The sequence below is a fragment of the Brachionichthys hirsutus genome, chromosome 19 (genome assembly GCF_040956055.1).
Source record: "Brachionichthys hirsutus isolate HB-005 chromosome 19, CSIRO-AGI_Bhir_v1, whole genome shotgun sequence".
Classification (NCBI taxonomy): Eukaryota; Metazoa; Chordata; class Actinopteri; order Lophiiformes; family Brachionichthyidae; genus Brachionichthys; species Brachionichthys hirsutus.
In genome coordinates, this window is record NC_090915.1 from 11,073,667 (window position 1) to 11,091,257 (window position 17,591).

Sequence of the window (17,591 nt, forward strand, 5' to 3'; positions counted from 1 at the left end):
TAATGCAATCACTTTCTGTTTAGTCACACTTCGTTTCTAGGGTTTGCTTATTTGGTTTCTACATAAAAAGGCGGAGCCCTTCGAATGACCTCCTGTTGTTGTTGTTGTTCATTGGGTTTGGTGGGAGAGAAATCAGGAGATAAATCAGGAGATACATCAGGAGATAAATCAGGAGATAAATCAGGAGATAATCAGAAGATAAATCAGGAGATACATCAGGAGATAAATCAGGAGATACATCAGGAGATAAATCAGGAGATAAATCAGGAGGTAAATCAGGAGATAAATCAGGAGATAATCAGGAGATAAATCAGAGCACTTTGTTAAGGAACTAAACCTGGAGCGCAAGGCCCGCCCTGCAGGTGCGGCTCAGAGACAAGCTGCTCCCTTCCAGCACTCGAACCCGGAGAGCCAAGCGCGCACAGTGCGGATTCGGAACATGTGCGCCGTGAAGGTGGCTGCTATTTTCGGGTTGGGACTTGGACTTGGTACGATGTTTGTCTCGCAAGGAGACGCGCTGTTCGGCGACCCGTACCCGCCATGGAGGGCCACGGGGCCGCTCGGTGCTCCGGCTCTGGTCGGCATCATCGCCGCACTGTGCGTCGCTGCGACGCGCTGGCTCTACGGGCTGCTCTTCTGTCCGCTGGAGCTGCTCAGGGCGCCGGACGGCGTGGGATACGTCGTGGACGCCGGGCGCTCCAAAGCACAGGCGGCCAACGAAGTCCGGCGCAGGAGGAAGATTGGAGATTTGCCTCCGGTCTATCCGAACGGCTGGTACCGAGTACTGGACTCACACCTGCTGGAGACGGGCGAAGTGAAAAACGTCTCTGTTCTAGGTATGAAGTTGCACGATCACATCTTAGTACCGAGAACAGGTAAAGAACAAAGTGTAGGAGATCACAACCACAAACATACCAGCAGAAAAAGTTACCTTTATGATAAAAGAAAGTAATGATGAATAAAAGAAAATCAAAAGAGCAACAAGAACTTTGAGAGAAACAGAAAAAAGAAGAGGAGAAATAAGTACAATAACTTTCTGGCACCAATGGTGGAGATGGTGATCGGTGTGGGCTTAGAGCCATTTCAGGTTGATTCCTTATTTCATTTTCTGTCTTCATGCTGTCATTTTAACCAAACAAATTCAGCAGCAGCCACTGTGAGGTAATAAAACAGCAGACGGGATAAAAGGAATCGTGGAAATGTTTGTTCTTGCTATGGGTCTAAAGTTTAGAACCATTAACACCGCTTCTCTCCTGGCAACACGGTTTATTCTGTTGCAGGGAGCTCAAAAACACTTTAATACAATTCAATTCGCTTCATTTGTTTTATTTCTAGAGCACCAGATCATAACAGAACGTTCTCTCAAGGCACTTTACAGGTGTAGCAATGACCTGCGGGGAAAGACAGAACCCAACTTGACCCATAAGAGCAAGCACTTTGGCGCCGACAGTGAGACAGAGGCAGCTTCAAAAGTATAAGAAGAAGGATTTCATGCTCAGTTTGTGCTCTAACGGGAGGCCAAAGCAGCGACGCCAGAACGGGGGAAATGTGTTCCTGTCAGAGCACGAGCTGCTGCGTTCTGGAGCAGCTGAAGTTGTTTAATAGAGTTGCTAGGGCAACCGGACAATGATCAATTGCAGTAATCCAGTCTGAAAGTTACAAACGGCTGTTCCCCTTGGAGACAAGTCTACAGATTTGTTAACACTGAGTGGTCCCCCCCCCCCCCCCCTAAATGCCTACTTTCTGCATGTTTGCACTGTATAGCCACTGAAACAAAGCTGACGGGGCGGCAGGGTGGCGCAGTGGGTTGCGCTGTTACCTTCTCCGAGAAGGTTCTTGTGGAGTTTCTCTGTTCTCCCCGTGTCTGCGTGGGTTCTTTCCGGGTTCTCCGGCTTCTTCCCACCTCCTAAAACATTCAGCATAGGTGTGACTCCAAATTGTCTGTATGTGTGTGAGTGTGTGTGTGTGTGTGTGCGTGAGTGGTTGTCTGTCTATGTGTGGGCCCCATGATGCGCTGGCGACGCATCCGGGGTGACACACATATTTATCATCTATCCAGTCTGGCATCAACACAGCAGGAAGTTGGCGATTCGAAATGCGGCGTTTCTTTTCATCTCTGTACAAGCAAACCAATCAATTAATGGATGTGAGTGAAATGATAAACTTCTTTTGGGGGGGGGGGGTCATGCTTGTCACGCGCTTCCAGAAGGCGATGTTTCCCACTGACTGCGATCGGATACGTTGAGGTGCCTCAGCAGATACGGCCTCAGATAGAGATAATCAGACCGAAGCGTCTCCACTCAGCAGAGGGTAAATAGTGCCGACTCGCGTTCCTCCGTTTACCTGAGCCGCGTGACGCCATATTAAAATCATTTAAGGTAAGATGTGATTTAAATCCAGACGTTCTTGTCCGTGTTTATTCACTCCCACTGTAGCTTGCATCAAATAAAATGCATGGATCACCTTACAATGGTTTGAAAAAAAAAGGCACATTTTGAAAATAAACATGAACAAAAGTCATCGTAAATAAAATTATCATTGAATTGATTCAAAAAACTGCACAATACAGACTTAAACATGAAGTGATTTTGATGCATGAATGATCCAATCATGAAGATTTCAATTCAATTCATTTTAAGATGGATAATTATTTTTTACGAGCCACTGATGGGCATGGCAGAAATCTAATATTTGTCCTTTCATCCGGTCTGTTGTCGTGAGCATCGTGGACTCAGTTGCCAGGACGACGGGGGACGAGCTCCTACTACAAAACATTTAAACAAAGCCGTTTATGTGCGGATTAGGCTGCTTAGTGACGCTTTCTGTTTGACCTGAGCTTCATTGTGTATTAAATTCTTCTTTTATTTTGAAGGTGTCATGGAAATGGACGCTGTGTTTAACGGAATTACTGCATAACTGCCGTGAAGCTGCAACTGCCTATTCATTTAGTCATTTTCCGTTAACCTGCTGATTTCCTGATTAACCTGGTTTCATTTTGGCTTTAACCGTCACAAAAATTGTTACGCAAATGTCTTCAAAGTTATTCTCCGTAGCATTTTACTACAATGAATATCTAGTCCCGGTATATTGGGAGACATAATCATTTGGAAGTTCAGCAAACCAAATATTCATGTAGTTCAAGTAGATCAGACACTGCCCTCACGATGCAGACATTACGTTGATCAATTTGTTCTTGATAGCCAGTTTTATCATCGTCATCTCATTTAAGTCAAGTCAATAGCGATAAATTAACACTGCCTTTGATTTGGAAGCAGCAGCTGATTTCCTTTGGCGTTCTGACAATCAAACCTGCGTCCGCGCTGTCTGTGATATTCGATGTGTCAGCTAATTTCTGACCGCTTTGAAAGCTTTTGCTGTTTCTACGTCTCTGCGTTCCCATGCAGCATATACCTGAGTCCAGTGGCGTCGTTAGGCCTATTTCAGCCCCCCTGAAGCCCCCCTAAAATATTCTTAAGCCCCCCTAAATAATTTTGGGTTGTTTTATAAAAATAAAAAAGAATTGTTTTTTTTTTTTTTTTGTTCAGTGACCAAAAAATGCCTACATATTCTATTAAAGCCGCCAGAATATATGTTTAAAAACATGTAACCTGTCATTATTTACTTAAATCTGATCATGAATCAGTTTCCCCTCACGTCATGACGTAAGGTAGAGAACCCGTTCCACCTGTTCCTATGGAGAATGCCCGCATCACTGAAACAAGGTCCACGTTTTCCCTGTGGCCGCGCTACTTGTAGGACGTCGGTCCCTTCAGCGTGTTTGAACCACACAGAACATAAGAGAAGAGCTTTAGGAGAAGAACGTGAACGGATGGATAAAGAATGGATAAAATAAAGTTTTTCAACAAAGTACGTTTATCACTGCTGGTAGTAACATTTAGTTATTGTGTGACACACTTAAAGGAAACGCACAGACCCATTAGCCATGGAGCTATGAGAGAACCACAGCCCTGTGCCACGCCCACATTCTCCCTGAATCAGGGGCATAGACCTGTAGAACCTGCAGAACCTGGAGGCACCTGCAGGTTCACGCACTGAATAGAACTCAGGCACGATGAAAAGAGAGTTACTTTTCCCTTGCGTGGATAAGATGGCTGGCGAGCTTGAGTTTAGATTCTGCAGTAGATGCAGAGCTACTAAAAGGCATCCAGCATGCATGCCTAAATGTGAGAACTTCTTGAGTGGATCACAGAGGAGGTTCTGGTGGCCTGAAACAGAGGCTGGATGTTCTCCCAAAGATATATTGTCTGTGCACAACCTCCTTGATTCAGACATGTTTCCCTCTCTGAAGGTTCTACCCAAGTTGCCCTAACAGTGCCTGTAAGCAGCTGCTCATGTGAAAGGTCCTTTAGAGCACTGCGTCGGTTGCACTGCGTCGGTTGCACTGCGTCGGTTGCACTGCGTCGGTTGCATTCCTGGTCAAACAACGGGTCAGAAAAGACTTCACAGTCTTGCAGTCATTGAAGAAGACGAGCTTCAGAATCACAACAGAGTGATCGACTCTTAGAAATAGACGGCGTTCTTTGATGCTTCCATCCACCAAGTAACTTGTAATTTGAGCCATTTATTTTATTGTTAATGCTGTAAACATCCTCTTACTGGTTAAACCTGTTTATTGTTGTTTAAAACAGACTGAAATAATAATAATGTATAATTTCTCAGTCCTTGTTAGCCGTTTGTGAGGTTTTGTGCTCGTACGCTACATTTGCTCACATCCTGTGCATCTCCTGGGGGCTAAGCCCCCCCTGTCCTTAAAACCTAGTGACGCCCCTGCCTGAGTCATTTCTTTTTTATTACGGCCCATGATTAAGAGAACTGAAATATTTCACATGTTGGATGCGTTGCTATCTGGTGGATTGTTTGATCCCCTCTGGGCTTCTTTGAGTTTGAGTTCAGAAAGGTTTCAAAGAGCGTGTTGGGGATTCGTCTTTCTGTCACAACACCTGGCATAACTGACAGTCTGTGAAAGGTTCTAGGCCTGAGACGTTGTGCACAAGTAGAAAAAAAACAGACACCTGGTTTTTACACAATTCCTTGAGTCTTACCGCTACGACAATTTTCTCGTGGATTTTGCAATCGCTGCACACCTCAGCATTAACCTCATGTGAATGTCAAGTCATCATTGTAAGTGAGAAGTGATTCCTCCCTGATTTGGTTGCCCCCTGAATTGCAGTCCCTGCCTCCATGGAAGCTGGAGGGAGGGCAAGACACACAGTGCAAAAATGAATTGGGTAGCATTAAAAACCAAATGGAGCAAAGAAACCGTAAAGGTGTGGAAAAATAAAGGTAGGAAGTGTAAAGTAAAATACGACACATGATGATGAAGCCAGCACAAATGAAATGAGTTTAGTTAAAGCACAAAGCGTTTTACGTCTGCTGATGCCCGTTTTACGTCAGCTGAAGGGGCAGCTCCTTCATTGTGTGTGTTCTTGTCTGTGCATATTTGTAATCACTCATTCCAGGTGAGCAAGTCGCAGTGTTCCGCGGCCAGAGTGGGACGTCCTACGTGGTGGACGCTTACTGCCCTCACTTGGGTGCCAACCTGGCTGTGGGAGGACGGGTGGTGGGAAGCTGCATAGAGTGCCCCTTTCATGGATGGCAATTTCAGGGGAGTGACGGCAAATGTGTGAAGATACCCTACGCAGACAAAGGTATGGAATGAAGGTAGTGTGCATAGCTTTTTATTGAAGCCAAAGCACTCCTTATGGCAAGCCTCAATGTGCAGTTGTACAATGTACAATATTTTCAAAAGGTTAAATGTCGTACCGCATTCATTATGTAAGAAATTACACATTGTTCATTCACGTGTGTTAATTTTAGAAAGGATTATAGCTTGTTTTATGCATTGATGTTATTCTAAAAAATTCACCTGAAAGCCCAAAGAAACGAGAAAAAGAACTCAACTAACAGAAGCATTTTTAAGCGTTTCACATACGGAAACGGGTACAAAAAGCCGTAACGTCCTTATAAAAGGATTTTGGAGGGTTTATTGTGGCAATATTGATTTCAGCCACAAGGCGGAGTGTACCATACAACCATTTTCCATAGCCCTCACATGCAAAAGGAGAACATGCAAACTCCAACATCAAAAAGGGCCCTCGGCAGGGATTCAAACCCAGACCTGTGTGGCTGGAGCGCATTGCTGTGCATCCCACTCCTTTTCAAGGCAATAATCATCAGCCTCTGATTGGTTGGTTTTGGTGTTTGGCTTGTTTCAGTTTTGTCATGAAGAATGACATTAGTCTGATTTTCACCTTTCTGTCTACTTTTTTTGTTCGTCACTCTTTGTGAGTCAAATGAACTTAACAAATGTACGGGAATGTCGTCTTTGTACACAGTAAATAAAAGTGTGGTCAAAAATAGGAAATTATTTTGATCACCATGGCATCAGGTTTTTTTGTTTCATGTCACTTCCCATTCAGGATTTTGTAGATGAGAAAAAGACAATGTTTTCCATGAATTTGTTGCTGTCGGATATTGTGTGACAGTTGTCTGACTTTGTTTGACATTTTGTAGAATGTGAATATTTATAGCAGAACTGTTTTTTTAGAAATACAGATAGTAGTTTGTGTACACAGCTGGCATTATACTGTATATGCTGATGAAAGTGACTGTTTCATTCCGATTTGTGTTTCATCTCGCCTTCAGTGCCAGAGTTTGCAAAGGTACGCTGCTGGCCCAGCTGCGAGGTTAACGGCCAGATCCTGATTTGGTTTCACTGTGATGGGGAAGATCCTCAGTGGGCCGTCCCAGAGCAGCAGGAAATCGCGACGGGCGACTGGGTCTTACGGGGGAGAACTGAGCATTTCGTCAACGCTCACATACAGGTATGTGTTTCTACATGGTGTGGCAGAAGATAAAAACCAAGACGAAAAATAGTAGCTGTTGCATGGAAATAAATATTCTCCTTCCTATAATCCACTAGCCATGCTAATGCTTGCGACCTTTGATTCCTTCAGGAGATTCCTGAAAATGCAGCAGACATCGCTCACCTTGACCACCTGCATACTCCGTGCATCGCCAGCGGCGTAGATCTGCGCTACATCAACAGGAAAGTCTGGGGGTTTTTGCGCCACGGCTGGAGGGTAAGCATTTTTTTAAACTAGTATTATGGAAGTTCCTTCACAATGCTCAAAGTTTCAAGGACGCCAAATAAGTGGCAGAGTCCAGACATTCTGCCTTAACCAGGCGCTACTGTGAATTTGATGTTTATACCCAACATTAGTCGCTGTGACCTTATAGGTCCAATAAATACGTTTTCTACTGGCTTTTTTTGTTTGCATTGTTTTTTCCTATTCTGGTTCAGATTTTTGAGAAACCTCAAACTCAAATGCCATTTTTGAGTTTTCTATTGTTTCACCCTGAATTCCTTATTTAAAAGGAAACATATTTAAAAAAATAAATAATAACATATCTAGGATTTTCAATATTGCTTTAAAAAAATCATTTGTGTAGTCAAGAAGAAGGAGGTTTTGATTTTGAAGCGTGGTTGTGCGAAGGGAATGGGAATGTTAAGATCTCGGATTTCTTTTTGTGCTCAAGACAACGGCACCGAGTCGAGATTAATTTTCACTCCTTTTAACTTTGCAATATTGGACTTTTTGATCGTTGTGTTTTGAGGGAATAATTAATGATATCAGGCAGATTTAGGAGTCTAGGTTCTATAGGTTTGGCAATTCGTTTAGGATCCATATAAAAATGTGTCTTAATTAAAGGTAATGTTTTTTTGGTGGTGGGGGGGGGGGGGGCATCTCTGAGGTAAATTTTGAGGCTTGTTTAAATAACAGAGGACTGTCGGGCGTAGGAGAAATCATTCACTTCACTGAGCACCATTCGGGTTTATTGATTTTGTGAAATGAACTTGAGGTATTTGTAAAATGTTATTTGTTTTGATGCACCATCAAGGCAGTGTGACAGGAAGTAACTCAAAGGTATGATCAATATTTATCTCATCATTCAGTGTCACTATTCAAATCAGACGTCCACTGCTTGGGTCCAAGTAGCCCAGCGTTTGTTCTGTGCCAAAGTAGCACAAAGCTAATATTTGGATGATATTTTAAGCCAGCAGAAGTATTACTGAACTGTGTGTTTCTGCATGTGTGTGTTTGTTACAGGTGAAATGGGAACCGGAGCCGGAGCCCAACCAGCACTGCTCTCAGATGTTGGTGAATCATTTCTTCACTGTGTTCGGGGTCCGCTGTCCTCTGTTTGATATTCAAGTTGAAGCCAGACAGGTAAAGATCGTCATTTAAAGGTCATAATTCCCTGTAATAATCACAGGAACGCTGGGAACGGGACATCAGCGGCACCCACGATGTCCACCGAGAGGAAAGTGTCACTTTCTACTCCTCATTTACGGAATCCTGACGCCGCATAATATACTTACTGTAATTTAACACGGGCCGACGTACGACCAGGTCGGCTTACGAGAAAACCCTCGGAACCAACTACCTGTAATGTAAAATCGATTTGATTAACCTGCCTTGCCTGTTGTAGTTCCCGCAGCAGGCATATCGGCACTCTGAATATGCGCATTGCGTTCGACGTGTCGGTGTGAATATCCAGGCTTCGTGTGTCCCTGTTTCAGGCGGGCCCGGGTCTGGTGTTTCTGCTTTTTCACCACGCTCTCTTGGGCCGAGGTGTTATCATGCAATGCGTGACTCCGGTAGAGCCGCTGCTGCAGTGTGTCTCCCACACCATATTCTACCAGTCCGGCGTCCCACCGCTGGTGCCCAAGGTCATCCTCAGAGCAGAGTGCGTTCAGGTGGGTCTCGGTTACACACTCGCCTCCATGTCTGCATGTGTTGCTGTGTGTGTGTGTGTGTGTGTGTGTGTGTGTTAGGGCTAGTTTATAATTCGTGAAGAAAACATTGTGCGTATTTGCCTCCCACTCTGCCTACGGTTCAACTTGTCTCCATCATCATCATCATCACCACCAGAAGTAACACTACGCAGTCACAGAAAAGGTGCAAATAGCTAAACTTGATAATCATTGTGTGGTAAAGTGTGTGTGTGTGTGTGTGGGGGGGGCACACTGATGTGACAAAAATAAAAACTAATTTGGCTGATGAGACAGGGAGAGTAGTACGGTATTTATTGTGTGTGTATAGAAACGTTTTTTATGAATGTCAATGAGTACGTTTCCAATGACAACGGATGATCTGAGAATTGAATTCTCCAGAAATGACCAAGGACTTCTCTCTGTGATGACTCAAGGACTGAATTTAGAGTTTAGCTTCTGGTACACCTTTTCATACATAAATACGGTCTTAAAGATCTCTTAAAGTGCCGGTGTCGATCACTTTACCAATGACATCACCTAAACCAGACTCTGACCCAGTGGAGCGTACAGAACCTCCACCGAGGACGAACAGTCCTTCCCTCGTCTGCTGGGTCTGATCCTTTCCTTCAGTGCGAGGGTGCGTTCACCCCTGGCAGGTCCGGTTCTCGCTGACCTCCGGCGTGACGGTTCTGTTGGACCGGTTTAGTTCAAATAAAATGCTGCCGCCCGTGTCCTGCTGCAACACCCAACAAACGGACCGGGACCACCTGAACAGATGGACTCTGCCGTTGTCTGAATATGAAGGCTGTGAACGGCCGCCTCCTTCCAGCACCGCGTTCTGTCTGCAGCAGCAGATTCCTCTCGCAGTATGACTCCTTCATACATTCTGTAAGCTCTTTGTGAGTTCTACCATTTAGCCCGGCGCTTTGTATTCCGTTGAGCTCAGCTTGACACCGTATCCAAACGCTTTTTATTTTGCGTCGGCTGGTTAGGAAAACGACAGTTTGAATGTTGGGTGAACACAAACCTAAGATGTTGCTCTGCAGAATATCTCAGTTGTTCTTGACAAAGAGAACCGAGACAAAAGCGCTTCCGCGAGGAAAGATGAGAATAACTCCTGGTTCCACAACCGGAGCTTTTCCCCTCACCTGTGCCGCATTCTTCCCCCTGCTGTCGTCGAGTCCAAACGAACGTTCTATTCAATCAGGAACAACCATATTGTGTTCGGAATAACCTGACCTGTTTTCCATCCGGCTCCCGTGTTCAGATGCAGCTTCTCTGTGTCTCTCCTTTCCTGCGATCCGAAATAGTTTGGAAGTGAACGAGTCCAGATGATTGCCTTCAGGCATTCTGGCATTTTGTGAGTCCACATGGGCATCAACACAAGGGATTGAAGGTTGAGCGGCGCAGTCTGAGCGCTGACTGAAATGCCATTTCTCAGCAGGCGATCTGTGGAGTGACATTTCATCAAAGGAAGCCGTCGTGATAGACTGTAAATGAGTCTCAGCAGTCAGCAAGTCCAAAATCCTTCTTTTCTTTTGGCCCGTTTATTAATCCTTCATCCTATTTCAGTGAAATCCCTTCCTCCCGCCTGTTTTATAGTCTAATTCTCTGAAGAAATGCAGGATGAGAGCAGCAGCGTGCATTTTTTACTCTCCACTTTAGAAGCCTCCTGTTTTCCTGTTTGTGTCCAGTTTGAGCGGGACGTGATGATCTGGAATAATAAGCGGTACGTCTCCCATCCCCTCATCGTGAAGGAGGACTCAGCCATCCAGAAGCACCGGCGCTGGTTCAGTCAGTTCTACAGCAAGAACAGCCCCCGGCTGCAGCACCAGCGGGATGGCCTGGACTTCTGACCTCCCTGGAGTATTAGAGGACAGGTCAAGGTCGCCATTAATCAGAGGAAGGAGTTCAGGATTGATTTTTACCTGTCAGGGATAACAGATAAAAGGAGACTTGACAGGTAATTTTCCCCTGACAGTGACAGCTGTACTTCATGACTAGTTGCAACCTCGTGCTTTACTGACTGTCCCACATCCTGTTTGGATGCCATGTGTGATTTGATGTGGGTTTTTATAAGCCACAACTCTTCAGGTTAGCTCATTTGAAAAGATCCGTCTGTGTTTGGTCTCGCGTTGCTATTGGTTGGTGTTTGGGTGTGTCTTTCTCAGGCCAGATATGATTCATCTGGCCTTGGAAACTGTGAGATTTATGTGTAATCAAATTGGGCAATGCCTGAGAGTGTAGCGTTTGTTTTCCGATCGCTATCTGAAGTTACTCAACGGTCTCCTGATAGGATTTGTTTTTAGTCACGGCAATGTGCAATGACAAAGTAAAGGTAATGCTAACGCGCTACAGTTAGTACCCTGCCTTTAGCTCGTAGTGAAGGTTACAGGTGACTTTGTGTGGGCTTATTTTACAACTGCATGACGCAGCATGATTTTTCGTCGGTAGGTTAAACAACACTTGGCTGTTTTGTCCTGCTGTCAGTGTTTGTGCTCAGCCAGGTCAAATATGCCCCGACCTCAGGGAACAATATTATTATTTTTTGCATTTCCCTGTGGAAACAGCTGCTGAAGCTGAACATGACCCTGGGAGAAGGACGAGACAGAGCATAAAGCAGGGACGATGTGGCCTAGAATTGTGTCACATACAACTAGTCTTCTTCTGACATTAAACATACATTGAAGCTGATTTAATGCACATTACTTATGTACTTTCACGAAGGTTGCTTTCACACTTTCTGATTGGTTGCTATTTATTGAAAGAGACGTGACGCATCGGTAATAATGCCACATTTTGTAATACGTTGTTACATAAAGCACCATTTGCTAATAATGCAGATTTTTTACTTTTTTTTTTATGGAGAAAATGTAACAATTTGGTGAATTATGTAATAATACACCAAAATGAATGTCTTAATTTGAGACAAACACAATAATGTTAGAACAACATTGATTTTAAGCATATCATGACTCATAACTGAGAATTTGTTTTAATAACTAGTAAGATGTTTCATTGCAATATGTAATAACAACTTATTACAAAATGTGGCAAACTTTATTACATGTTGCGTTGAAGAATTTTCTGTCAAAATGCAACAAGTTGTTACAAAATGTGAAAATATATTCCATTTTCACATAATGTGACGTTATTACATAATGCGGGGCTACAAGACAAATTTTGCATTTTGGCTTTTTGAGAAGCATCAGCATCTTTTGCACATAGATCACACAGCGGCGCCACAAAGAAGTAGCATCGCTACAACTCATGGTGTTTATTCACACGCACCAAGACTGCAGCATGACGTCCGGGTGCAGCAGGACGTCTAACGTACAGGCGTGAGGCACTTCGGCCTGCACTGAACGCAGCTTTGGATCACGAAGCACAAGCAGGCAAAGTGGTCATTGGTTGAGATGCAAGACAATTTTGACTAATATTAGATAGCAATAAATAAAAGATTTCCGTCATGCTCGGAGTAAAAAATTAAATACAATTCTACACGTCAGTTTATATTCATTTGTTTGTATTCTGTTCTATGAAAACCTTTACTTAGTGGCTGCTTTTAATTATTTCACACCTGATCATCTATGTTCAATCCTGTCTATTGATCCTGTGTGTGTGTTCTGTTTGCCGCTGTGGCAGAGCTGTGTTTCCTTTTTTTCGTGTTTTATTTTGCTCCTGGTGCACGCTGGGGAATCGTTACTGACTGGCGACGTGAGGCTTTAATAAAACACTTTCTGTGCCTGCTCAAAACTGTGACAAATGTATAAAAGCAGTAATTGTGGGTTGCCTGCGGTGATGGGTTAGGGAGTGCGGGAACGCTTCTGTTTCTGTTGGGAAAATCAGAGAAGGCAGAAGATACATGAAAATAACAAAGAATGTTGAAACAAAAGCACAGAACGTTTTGTGAAAATCAGATGAACTTTTATGTACCTCCACACCGGGAAGTATACCGTATTTTTGTAAGTGTCTAATCTACAGATGTAGGAAAACGTTTTTTAAAATGTGCTCCCTCTAATGTGTTTGCTCATGCATTTCTGCGCTGACAGAAGCTTTCCATTGCGCTGAATTACATTAGTGTGTTAAGTTGAGTGGAATAGTGAAGCGTTCACTGGCATTCTTGGCCAATGGCGCTTCGCTCAGGCTCGTATTACTGCTTTGCACTCTTTAACTTTGAATGTGCTTATCTTATCTGGGCTCACGGTGCGACAAGACTGTGTTGCCTTTGTGATAAATGAGCATTACGTCAACAGTTGGCTCACTTGAGCTTTGTCCATGAAGGAAAGTATAGTCTTGCTGCAATGAGGAAGCAGATGGAGCCGGTGTTAGGGCAGCAGACAGGGGGATTAAAAAAAAGACAAGAAAAACGTTATTTGGATTTGAAAAATGGCTGCAACGGAACCCTTTGATTGGGAGGAGGGACGGCACCTGCCAGCTTCAGAGGAGATTTACGAGAGAGTTTTATGCAGACCGACGGGTGAAGGCTGTGCAGACGAGAGCGACACTGTCATGCAGCCTCTGCTCCGGCACACGCATCAGGACAGCCGTGATGAAAATGACACCGCCAGCGTGCAAGCAGCGACAACTGGCACTGACCGAGAGGCATCTGTTCCACAAGAGCTGGAATTGGCTGTCAGGGATCAGTGCAGCAGCACTGGAAGTGCCAGGAGTTCATGCAGCAGCGGCAGCAGCAGCAGCCGGCGGGAGTGCCCAATCTGCAGTGAGCGGTTCGAGGTTCACGGAGATCATGGCATCACCTTACTCAACTGTGACCACGCGTTGTGCCACAACTGTACAGCCGGCATCATGAGGCGGGCCATGGAACCGGGGCGGCTGCGGTGCCCTTTCTGTCGACAGACCACCCCATTCCCACAGTGGGAGGTCAGGAGGCTGCAGGAGGAGTCGTACTGCGGCGGCGCTTATGATGCCGGACCGGCCCTCCTCATCAGTCCTGGCCCCGAGGTCCAGGCCGTCCCAGAGAGGAGGCCGGAGAGGCAACAGGAGGCGCAGACGCACGCAAGCATCTCCACGTCCTGTCTGAGGCTGATGCGGCTGCACTCCCTCTGCGTCTCATTCACCGCCTTCCTGCTGCTCTTTCTGCTCTGCTGGGTCACTTTCTGCATATTTGTTCCTCTTCTAATTCTGTCCAAAGTCTTCAGCAATGGCTGACTCGTCTCACATTCAGCAGGCAGCCCCACGGTGCAGCGGCAAGGCCTTGGCTATTTGACATTTCTGCCACATGAAATGTGCATTTATGCATTTATTTTCGCTATACCTTCTAATGATCTCGGACTCTGTGTTGAGCCGTTCACTGTTGATTTAACGCACACGTTTGACGTGAATCCTAAATGGACTCGCACAAGTCGTCTGTCGTTTCGCAAATGCATTTGAAAAAAAAGCACAAAAGAACGCGATCGGATGCCGAGGACACCATTTCTAAAACATCTCGACGACAGCGAGCTGCCGCTCTCCTAGTTAGACGCTAGTGTGCCTTCCTTTGAGTGCGCTACAGCTTTGTTAGATTTGCCGCTGTATGCATAAACGGAGGTTAAACTCCTCGTATCTGTCGAGGTCTCATATCGACCTACTTCTCCTGCTGTTGCTGCGTATTATTAGCAACAAAGGTCCAGCTTGATCTCCATTCACGGCGCACATGATGGCCTTGCAGCTGAATCCTTTCATTCAATGTATTCATTCAAAAAGAGGAGTAGCTGCAGCACTGGAAAGCCGGAACCTTTGAGGTCGGTGCTGCGGATCTGTGCTATGGAAGCTGTTGAAGCTGCACCACAGGCTGATTTGTTTTGTTCATCTCGTTTTCTGGTTGCTGCAGACTCTTGTCTCATTCAGATTCGGCTTCGGAGGGTTTAGGTATAGATAGATGATCTCCCTCCCAACAGTTCCCATGTGCTTCTCTACAGTTTAATACCCCCCCCCATAAACCCGCTCCACCTGCTGAGCACCAAATGTTGGAGAAGCATGTGAACATAATTACAACATCTGGCTGGTAAAGAGCCAGGAGGGTGAATCCTGGGCTTGCAATAACGAGGACAAATTGATTTGACTTTTATCACAAACTTCCGCACTGAGGTGGGATGGTGACCCAATGTCCATGAAGCGTCCACAAATCCATGCTTCTATATGGTAAATGAGTGGAGCGGCAGGTAGTACGGATTTATAAAATATTTACTGCAGTGTAGTTTTTAGTAAATGATAGAAGTTATAAACCGGCGATGTGAAGTGTTGCATTTGGGTCCATTATTTCATTCAGTGCCTTTGAGAATGTTTAACAAAGAGTCTAAAAATATATAGTTTCTGATTAGTATTGGGTGCACACACACACACACACACATATTCAATGTACTTTACGTCTATTTAATGTTATAACTATTACTTCTAAAAACAACATAGTTGCAGCATCTTAAATTAAAACCTTTGTGTTAGCATAACCATCTGATTTCCTGAGATCAAATCTTAATTATTTCCTGACTCAATTACTGAAGCACAAATTTGGAGGTGCCTCCCCTCCCTCGTGTAAAACTAAACATTCATGCATATTGATCAGGCCTGCACGCGCCCCAACGAGGCGTTGCACCATGTTAGCTTCTAGCTGGAGTGTCAGGACTGGATGATTCGTTGTATTCTCTGCAGCATTAATACTTTAGCAGAGTAAGCAAGAGAGCACAGCGGGTGCTCACACATCTATAATTTATGTAAGGACTTCACACTACATGAGAAACTCATCAGACGGGCAGCCATCCATCCGCAGCTGACTGATGGAGACAATCCATTTCCAACACTTCATTAGCACGGTTCATGACGGAGCTCTGCAGTGGGTGACCTACATTGCTCCTGCTTTAATCATGGGGCAGGCAGAGACAGCTAATAAACTATGCAAATACCACATGATGCATTTACGCGACTCCCACATATCTTTTACAGTGCACGTCTTCACACTCTTCGGCCCTAACATGTTGAGGTCAGAGCATTTTGTGCAGTGAAATGTGTTTTAAGAGCAACGCGAGGAGCTAAAGGCAAGCAGCTCGCAGACAAAGGCACCCCTGACATGCTAAGCGCTAATGCATGTGGGAGTTCAAGTGTGAAAATCTGAGTACGTTCTTTTGCCTCCTTTGTTCCCACTTTGTGTTTCAAGCACGGGTGGTTCTTGTTTAATCTTATAGCTTATAAGAAGAAAACTAAAAATATTCAAACCTTGCTCAACAATTCACCACACGGAGCACACAAATGTCATTTGAAGTTTATTTATCCTGAAAATTTGCTATAGTTTGCTTCATCAATGTAGCTAGCTGAAAAGGCTAACAACAAATACAATAACAATAATAATAATAATAATAATAATACAAACGATGATCAGCAAGGCTTTGAATTTATGCTACCCAGCCATTCATCCATCCATCTTCTGGTATAGACGACATCTGCAGTCATCTCGTCTACAGCTCCTTCTTCCTTATCCCCGTATCCTCGTTGCTGGTCACGGGCTGAATTTATACATTCGCTCATATTTTATTTTATTCCCTTTGATGAACATTAGTGAGCTTAAAGCTGTAATAAATTATGTTTCTCTTCCAACAAACATTCCCTTTTAACATACATTGTGATGGTAAATATTCTTGTCAGACAATGACCTGCTGAACTACACTCAGCTTTAAAATATATATTTTTTATATATTTTTGCAGAGGACTGTGTGGGTGGTGCATGAGACTGGAATGCTTCATATAGTGGGTGAGGTGTGCGTGCGTGTGCGTGCATGTGTGTGTGAGTTTAAAAGCCTGTGCACATGACCATGGTGTTTTTTGTGCATTAGCCTCGCTGAGCTGATGAGTCTTCAGGATGCATGCGTGGTTCTGCTTCAGCAGCAAACAACACTTATTATGTAACGGCTGCAGAACATGTCGGTCCAGCCTTATTGACGTGTGAGTGGTGGGTGGGTGGACAGAAGGAGAGGAAGAGGAGGACTTCAAAACTGGCAGTGATGGGGGGGGTTGGGTGCTCTATCAAACAATCCTTACGTGTTCACGAAAGGGACCTGTGCTCGACAACAAGGCTGAATATCCATACGTTTGGCTCTAATTTTCCTCTGCTTGGCATATTAATTATGGTTATATAATAGGTATCTACCACCATTTTGAAACTTTGATATTGCTGTGATGGTTTAAGGAGTGTTTCTTCCTCTGTTTGCAATCATCTGTATTTTGTGATTTACACCAGTCCAAGATCAAAGCAACTGCTGTTTTATGTTAATTTTTATATTTTGTCATTCCTCAGTAAAAGCCTAAACTTCTCAATATTGAGGTTGGTGAGTTTCAGTCAAAATGATGGAATAAAATGGCCTTAGAAAAGGTTTCTTTATCTTTGTGACAGCACTTTTAAAACAAGACAACAAAGATGCTGAGATGTGGTGGAAAGAACGTAGATATTTTTACAAGGCAGGCTTTCTGTTTTATTGTTTAAGCAATGGTTTAAAGAATTTAAAAAAATGTAAATAAAAGCTTAGATATGTGGACATTTGCTCGCGTGGCTTTATGTGCGGTGAATTATAGATGTGAGCACCTGCATGCCGGAGCCCTGCTGTGTTCGCTCCTGGTCATTTCTGTATCTGCGCCGTATGAAATTGTTTTATTGTATAGAGAAATGTCATAACAATTTTAAAATAAGATGAATAATTATTTAACCAGAAAGACCTTACCCATCATTGTACACCTTTCCCTGTAAATTTAAGAAAAAAGAAAAGAGCAAGTAGCCAGGTGATATCTTTATGCTCCCTGAGAG

At 44.2% G+C, this 17,591-nt stretch overlaps 1 protein-coding gene across 1 annotated transcript; it reads left to right on the forward strand.

Moving 5' to 3' along the window:
• The first annotated feature begins 439 nt into the window (after positions 1-439).
• zgc:92275 (cholesterol 7-desaturase nvd) lies at positions 440-10,656 on the forward strand. Its single transcript, XM_068753329.1, has 7 exons — positions 440-836; positions 5,481-5,669; positions 6,667-6,845; positions 6,978-7,103; positions 8,133-8,252; positions 8,606-8,782; positions 10,495-10,656. The coding sequence occupies exons 1-7, from the start codon at positions 440-442 to the stop codon at positions 10,654-10,656; spliced, it is 1,350 nt and encodes a 449-aa protein (XP_068609430.1).
• The last annotated feature ends 6,935 nt before the right edge of the window (positions 10,657-17,591 follow it).